We start from the raw sequence: 8,713 nt of genomic DNA on the forward strand, positions 1-8,713 counted from the left end.
GTGGTGGTAAATTGCCCGTAGAATGAGGTGCGTCTATGCACGGCGTTACAGTGTACGTACGTTTATGGACGTGCTAATATATCCTTCAACTCATAACAAATGGTATCGACTGGTTGCATTACAATGTTTATTTACTTTTTATAACGCTCACAGTTGACTTTATATTTTATTTATGGCTGATTTTTACATTAACGATTGGTATTACTGTAAAATACTGGAATTATTTTGTTCTGAAAAGACATTTTGGGTGTTTTGTATGGAATTTATTTTCACTGATTTGTGATGAGTTGAATGTGAAATATAAGAACAAAGGTATATTCACTGAATTATTCCTTCAGCGAAAATTGCGAAAAATTAATTCCAAGCGACAATAATGTATTTTACAGTATACAAACAGCTGGTCATTGTATTAATAGTTACCATGCACGTGACATGCGCGTATTAGACCAGCCTTGAACGAGCCTAACATTTTGTGACGTCGTCTACCACGCAGCAGCAATTCGAAAAAAAAAAATCTGGTCCTTCGTGCCAACAATGCAATATAGACTGTGAGTAGACAGGGCTAGATCAATGTTTATTTTAAGTTAGGTGATTCATGCATAAAGTGTGTGCTAAATATGTCCGTGGTAATTCGCTTGCAAAGAGTAAACGTTGGGGAATATGCAAGCAATTTGTGGTACGTACTACGAACTTCTGATATTGTGTTGAGCTAAAGCTCACAGCGCAGTGAATGTCAAAAAACAAATAAAGAGCTGGTTACCTCAACATGTTTTCAAGAAAACAATGTGATTTCCTCCCATAGCGTTAACCCTAGTCTGGCGGCCACTTTGAATTTGAAAATTAGTCAAAATACAACTGCGCTTCATAAATCAGGAATTAATTAGGTTACCGCAAGTTTTTCTTTGAACTTTCGAATAGTTAGGCAAATTTAAAACAGATACTTTTGCACATGTGTTAGCCATGGCAACGCTGTTTTGGACTCCATCTGAATGCGGGTGATTGTATGATTTTAATTATTATTATAATTATATGCAAATTAAACAAAATACAAATATATCCACATCGTTCCAATAAACGAAGCTTTGTGTACACAGATGTACATGGTGTCGTATCTTACTTACGTAAACACATGGCGGTGCTCAATATTTTAGGGTGGTGTTTCACAAAACAAAGTTGGGCACATGAACCATAAAAGTTCACCAACCAGCACTTCTAATACTCCCAATATAAGGCTAAGTTGGACAGAAATTTGTCAGTTTTTACGTCCTTACTGTTTAGTCCATTTGTTCAAAATGCACTATCGCACAACAATGGAACTTTGAAGTGAATGCTTTCCTTCTCATTCACTGGCCTTGCTCATCACTCACTCACTCACTCACTCACTCACTCACTCACTCACTCACTCACTCACTCACTCACTCACTCACTCACTCACTCACTCACTCACTCACTCACACACACACACACACACACATACATGTCTTACTATCGTTGTGACGCCACACATTGGATTAACTTTTAATATAGTTGAATTAACTTTTAATATAGTTGCGACATGAACTCGATTAAAACGCGTTCCTATATAGGGTTGCGTTTTAATTGGAGTTTAATTAAACTCAATTACAATGCAATACAATGGAGAATTGCATTTTAATTAAGTTTAATTAAACAAGAGTTGAATATCCCGTGACTGAACATAGAAATGTTTGCGAAGCTTAGGTTTAGTATCGGGGTAAGGTATGGTATAATTATATTAATATTAATATTAATATAACGTGAACCATACCTTCCCCCGATACTAAACCTAAGCTACGCAAAACGTATTAATAATCGAATTAACTATTAATATAAATTATGTTTTCCGAGGACTATGTAAAAGGTCCTCGGAAGGTGTGTATGTCCTCGGAAGTAGCTATATATCTGTATTTTTGTCCTCGCACCATATAGCAATCCAAGTACACAGACTCGCCCACCCACTCACTCACTCACTTACTCACTCACAGACTCGCTCACTTACTCACTCATCACTCACTCACAGACTCACAGACTCGCCCACCCACCCACTCACTCACAGACTCACTCACTCACTCACACACACACACTCACAGACACACTCACTCACTCACTCACTCACTCACTCACTCACTCACCCACTCACTCACTCACTCACTCACTCACTCACTCACTCACTCACTCACTCACTCACTCACTCACTCACTCACTCACTCACTCACTCACTCACTCACTCACTCACTCACTCACACCTACATTCTCATATATAAAAATAATTGTTTTCAAATGTTTCGTGTTCAGCATTTGCTGGCGTCCGTGTCTATCAGGCGACGTATTGTCCGGCATTGAACAGCATAGCCGTGCTTGTGTAAAGAGTATGCCCCAAATTTCACTGTATTCGCCTCTTTAATGTGACATGGGTTGCCGGTATCGTGATAAACTGAATACCAAGCCACGTCGTAATACCAACCCTGGCGGGGTTTTACTCCTATTTTCTTCAACACGAGCCCAAAAAACACATCCTCCCATGGGATGTACCGCACAAATTGTGACGCCACGTAAGCTTGCTTAGCAACATCTGATGACATCACGTAAGCCGGTCCCTCCAGGTACGGCGGATACGTACTTTCTGGGTACAGGTCTTCTGGCGTATACCATTTGGAATTCAGCATTCTGATTGGCTTTTCCCTACTCAGACGATTTCCCTCCGCAAAACCGGTTTGAACCGGTTGCTTTGACAATCGATCGACAACGTTTTCGCGCACAACAAAAATGTCTCTCCCATCTGCCTTCATGATGTATTTGGCGGTGGGGCAAAATAGACTTGCCCATCGTAATCCCATTATTGTCTTCAACGTGAGATTGTTGTAGCTATCAACGAAATCCTCTTGCACAATATCGTTATATATCGAATTTTCAAATTCGATTTCTCGCTGCATGCGCGTACTGTTAGTTGTTCCGAGTAAAAACATCGTCATTGTTTTATAACCGTGAATAATTCGTTTTCCGCCCCAATACCGGCGAATTGCCTTTCGGTTTTCTTGTTCTTTGTGCGTATTAAACACTAATATCAATAGAAAAACATTTGGACCAAAATTATCACACGCGTCCTTGTTATCAATAATAAATTGGTATTGATGCGGATTGATTTTGGTTGTATTGCTGTAAACAGGTAGTGTCTTATTTCCGGTCTTGTTATCTATAGGAATGTGATGATTGACAGTACTGTTTTGTTTTTCAGTATTCCACTGTGAATCGTACTCGTTGTGATAGTAGAATGCATCCTCCGGCAAAGCCGGTGCCACCCCGGCTGATTTACCCCAAGTCGGCAGTTCGCCATCATAGTAGATCGGCACGCCGTCGCCTCTTAATTCCGACTCTTTTGCAGTACGATTATTTCGTGTTGACAAATCATGGCGATGTTGCCCTCCGTCGAAATATGTCACATTGCTAAAAAAAGGCGCTTTTTTGGTAACCTCCCCACGTGTAGCGTTGTCAACATATACACACGAGCGTTTCAAACAAAGAGAATATCGCTGGACCAGACGCGACTGACTGGTTTGCAAATATAGGAATACAGCACCTGCGAAAACGAAACTATACAGAATATAAACTTTGCGAAGATGACGAGGCACGAGAAACCACAACATTTCTTGGACGGTAAAACTAATGTATGTACTTGGTATTATCACAACGCTGTGGCTGTAGTTCTTATAAACGTGTTTTCTAGTCAGTTGACACTTGGTGGCGCGTTCTGTAAATCAAACAGACAATAATATTGAGTCACGCGACAAAGCTTCATGTTTTTAAAGCGCGGTGGTCGTCGCGCAGCGCATGTTCGAATTTCATGTAAATAAACAATGTATTTTACACGCGTTGTATACGTCGCTATGAGTCCCATATCGAACAGGACGCGGCACGACGACTGCCGCCCTTTAACAGTTGGTTACGTTTACGGTTAAAAGGCGAAATGAAATTCGAACACGCGATGCGCGACGATCACCGCGCTTTAATAACCGTTTTATGTTGAAATCTTATTTTTTACAAATAAAACTGTTCGTTTCAATGGTTTTCATTGCCCATGAACTCTTCTGTTGGTTAGTATACAAATCATTTCACTACTAACAAAAGTGCGCTAGTACCGACCGTTACGAACAGCGTAATTAGTAACAAAATATTGCACAATCCAACGTCATCTAATGTTTTAAAGGCCACACATCACATCAGTAAATGCACTAATATATTGCTATAAATAGACGAAATAACGAAAACGAAACGCTGTATTGACCTTTGCCAAGTTCCTCAAACGTCCAATTCTGCTGTGTGATGGCGCTTCCTTCAAGTTCTTTACAAAGAACATGGAAATCAATTAGTATGCCGGATAGCAATGGCTGCGCACGTCTCGAATGAGCTAGTGACGTCATGACATAAACCTACACATGATTGACATGTGAAGGAACAGTTTTAACAGCGTTGTTCAGAATTTCCTTTGTGACAAGCGTACGTTATGTGCTGTACTATCAAATAACACGCTTGGACTCTCCTTTAATGTATTTCAGAGAAATCCAACTGCAACGGTATCCTTTAACAGTAGAAATCTTACCAATGAAAAATTATGCTTATCGCTTAATTTAAAATCATATCGACATTGTATTTTTTAAAACGCAAATTGTATCGTGATTTTAGAGAATCCATTTTTTTAAGGAAGTGTGATAAAAACTACAGTACTGATGTCATGATGTTAAAATATTCGTCTACCGCGGGTAGACTTACATTTTGCATGCATGTATATTCAGTGTATTGCGCGCAAGTGCGAAAATATGCTGATAGACTGTGTTCGGATTGTATCCATAATCCCTCATTTCAATAACAAGTTTTGAGGCAGTTACGCGAGAAAGGCAGTGCTGACTCCTTTACGCTGTCATCATTACGATGTGGGTTCATCCCCGGGTTCATCCATAGCAATATTAAAAATGCCAGAGCCATGTCGGTCTTATACAAATTAAGTTCGACATAATGTCACTATCAGTGGCTGGGCTCGATCGATGAGGGACATGACTTTCAGTCACAGGGCATTCTCGTTAAATAATAATTTCGAATAGAAACGGCGCACGAATGCACTGAGAAAATATAATAGAGCAGAGTTACAATTTCTATACTTGTGAAAAACAGAAAAATACAAAGTTTTTCAACTTGCAAAAGAATCTGATTCGCTGTGAACCCTGTATCCTAGCATTTTGTTTCTTTTCGATCTGAGGTCAAATACAAAGCATTGTGAATATATACCGATGTTTCATGTTAGGCCACACTGATTAAATTTTATGGATGACATCCTCTGGAGACCCCAAAACTAATGCGAAAGGGCGAGAAAAAAAATCCTGCACAAAAAAAAAATGCTGCTAAAACCACAGGACTACGGAGCTGGTATTACGAATTGAACCACATAACACAGTGTATAAAAAAAGATTTGGTCGACTTCAATGCGGACAAAGCAACCGAACTGACTTGTCACCTGACCGACTTTTAGGCCACCATATACATCCACTCCTCTCCCATTTATCTCATCGTTGCAGAAGAAACGCGGGACAGCCAATCTGGACAATATGTCTTTAAAGTTGTCTGGGCGAAACTCGCTTGCCGCTACCAATCTCTCGTATAGCTGTGTAAACGTCACATCTCCCTGGCCGACGTCAATTGCGTATCTGTCTACAACAATCCCTCCGTTTTTCCTCTGAACTTTTATGCTCACGTATTTTGGTGGCGTGGTCGCCATGTTGGAATTCCCGGCAACGCAATACGCGTGTGCAGAAGATCATTTACGACAAAATTGGCACGTTTTGAGGTAGTCCAAAACGAGTTTTACGACAAGCCGGTGCTTTGCGACAATATGACTCGGCAAGTTCCGGACAGGCGAAAACTAATGCGCGCGCGGATGTCATCCATAAAAATAAGTCGGTGTGGCCTTATTTAGTGTAACAGCGTTGATTGGTTGAAAGTCAGCTGGTTAGAACATAAACCGGGTTACAGAACCATATTTGCGAGTGGGTCACCATTAAAAACTGAAGTCGCCAAAAAATGTCGGAAAACGAATTTTACGGGTTTAAATAAAATAAAGTTAGAAATTAGTAAGGATAATTATTAATATATCACTAGACTGGTCCAGCTGTGGTGATTATTGAAAAAAAAAATTGGAAAAAATAGTTTTGCGAAAGGTGGGGTGAACGCGAAACCACCATATGGGTCATTTTGCGGTTAAAGGGGATTTCGCGTTAACACCTCCATTTCGCTATTTTATTTTTTTATTTTATAATTTTAAATTTAAAAAGAAATAAATCACCCAGACTGTGCCAGTCTAATATATCACAATGCTTTGGGAATTTTTATTTTTATATTTCAAGTAAGAAATGAATATTTGAAATTGGCCAATGAATGCATTAGTTTCATCAAGGCGACCATGTTTCACTGTCACAACTTCGAGTTCTTCAGTTTAGTTCCATGACAAAAAATCACTAACACTAACACTGTCATACCACACATACGTAAAGATAATATAATATTTATTGGCTGTACATGCACCCAGGTCACGGGGGCATATAATATAGTATCAATGTGAGCACTCAATTGACGACGAAGCCGACAAGGAAGGCTACGTTCGTTCAACAATCTTCGATAAAACGTGATCACGTGACACAGAAGTTACTGGGGTCTCAAAGTTTCTCATTTTCAGGATACGTGTCCGGCAAAAAAAACAAAAAAACATTGAGCACTTCGCCGTGAGTCACAATTACCTCTGTCGAGACTGAGGGATAGGGTACGTCGAATTGATCCGAGCTATACCGAAAGTTACCGAGCTAAACCGAACAAACTTCCTTGCAATGTATCTGAACCGCATTCTCGTGCTGTTCCGTCCATTTCACGGTATATGAACACCAATGAATCACCCAACTTTAAAATAATCGACTGATATATATCTTGCATCGTCTTTAATAAGAGTAGTTGACTCGCTGGTTTAAAAGCCGAAACAAGGTTTAATCGCATAATCTTGTGGCATTTTTTCTCGTTTGTCTTACACTATGAATTTCACAGAAATACTAGGAATCATATAAAGACGGTATAATAATAAATATTACAAATATACCTACCGCGAACGGGTTTATAGTATGCCACACACATCAAAATAGTATATCACACGGACGTTTCTGAGAAAACTAAAAAAATCCATCGCATTCGTTAATATTTTTTACGGAGATCAGCCCTGTTTTGATTTTCCTGAATGTGTACCGAAGTCAGCAGTGAATAGGTCGGCTCCGACGACGTATCTTTGTTCAGAATCCAGACAATGAATGCTGCATTACTGCGCTACACGGAGACGAACAATAGTTATGATATTTATGACAGGGCGGTGACCTATCGACAGAACAGCCATACTTACTGTTACACCCGCCGGGTGAACAGAACAGCGTAATTTAAACATCGCGTCCATTATAATTAGTAGTAGACTGCTGTCCCAGGCGTGAGAACCAATTAACGCCCCAGACAGCATTTTGCGTAATCTCAATCACAATATACACTGAGATAGTGGGTCTTCAAATTCAGAGCGGAGTGTATGTAGTCTTTGTCATATCATACATACTCTAGGATAGGGGGTCTTCAGCTGCAATTTCCTATATTTCTTACGCTCCATCATAAGTACTTTATTCAGCCAATATCACACTAATGCTCCCTGAAAAATTAATTCCTTTGTATGAAAAGACTCGTTCGCGCCAAGGGTATCGATTTCCTCAATATGCTGTCTAGTTGTGTAACGTTTCTGTCCTAAATATTATATTTAATTGGGGTCGATAATTTTAGCACACCGTAACTTAAGATATGAAACATGTGGTATTTTATAGTAACTGCTGTTGTTTTTTCACACACATTTGCTTTATTGCATGGAGTTAGATCTGGTATAGTTCACATTACACACCATTAATTAATGTATGATATTTTACACCGTATTTCACGTCGAAAAATACATAAATTTTGCAGCGCCGATTTGATAAAATAGAGACTATCCGTGCATTACATAAATTACTACCATTGTTAAAATTACTACATAACGCGGTGAAATATGGCCCAGCTTATAATTACGCAGGGGTCAAAGGTTAGACTTTAACGTTGTCGGGAAGATTATAGAGCGATATTTTAAATTTTTGAAAAATGCAACTATAAATACACATTAAATTGAGAATTTCTCTCTCCGCAATTTTTTTGCCCGTCATTTTTAATTGAAGTAAATCTAGATCATATCATTTACAGTTATTCTAAGAGTGTGGATGTATATCAGATGTTATTTAATGTGATGCGTACATGAATCATGTCACCGAATGTATACATGCATCGAACGCATAACATGGAATAAATAGTCCCACTTTTATACTGTACATTTTGAAATAACATTCAATGTTAAGTTCTAATAATTTTTAAAACAAAAAAGAATCCATCGAAAACCACTCTTGTACACAAAACCAGAAGTGCCCACAAACATGAGCAGACGATTAAAACAAATGAGAACAGACACATTGGTAAAGGCTGTGTTATGTCACGTGACTAACTGAAAATAAATCGTGCAGTAACTTGGCTCCCTTAACCTGAAATTCAGAAAAGGAGCATTTTCTGACTCGCTTTTCATTTTTTTCCTGGGGAGGGGGGGGGGTCGTCG

The 8,713-nt window shown here is 39.1% G+C and overlaps 1 protein-coding gene across 1 annotated transcript; it reads right to left on the bottom strand.

Annotated features, from left to right (window-relative positions):
- Nucleotides 1-2,309: 2,309 nt before the first annotated feature.
- LOC100374540 (beta-1,3-galactosyltransferase 5-like) lies at nucleotides 2,310-3,662 on the bottom strand. The gene has a single exon (XM_002737947.2). The coding sequence runs from the start codon at nucleotides 3,660-3,662 to the stop codon at nucleotides 2,310-2,312; it is 1,353 nt and encodes a 450-aa protein (XP_002737993.2).
- Nucleotides 3,663-8,713: the final 5,051 nt, after the last annotated feature.

The sequence above is a fragment of the Saccoglossus kowalevskii genome, chromosome 15 (genome assembly GCF_978046115.1).
Source record: "Saccoglossus kowalevskii chromosome 15, keSacKowa6.1, whole genome shotgun sequence".
Classification (NCBI taxonomy): Eukaryota; Metazoa; Hemichordata; class Enteropneusta; family Harrimaniidae; genus Saccoglossus; species Saccoglossus kowalevskii.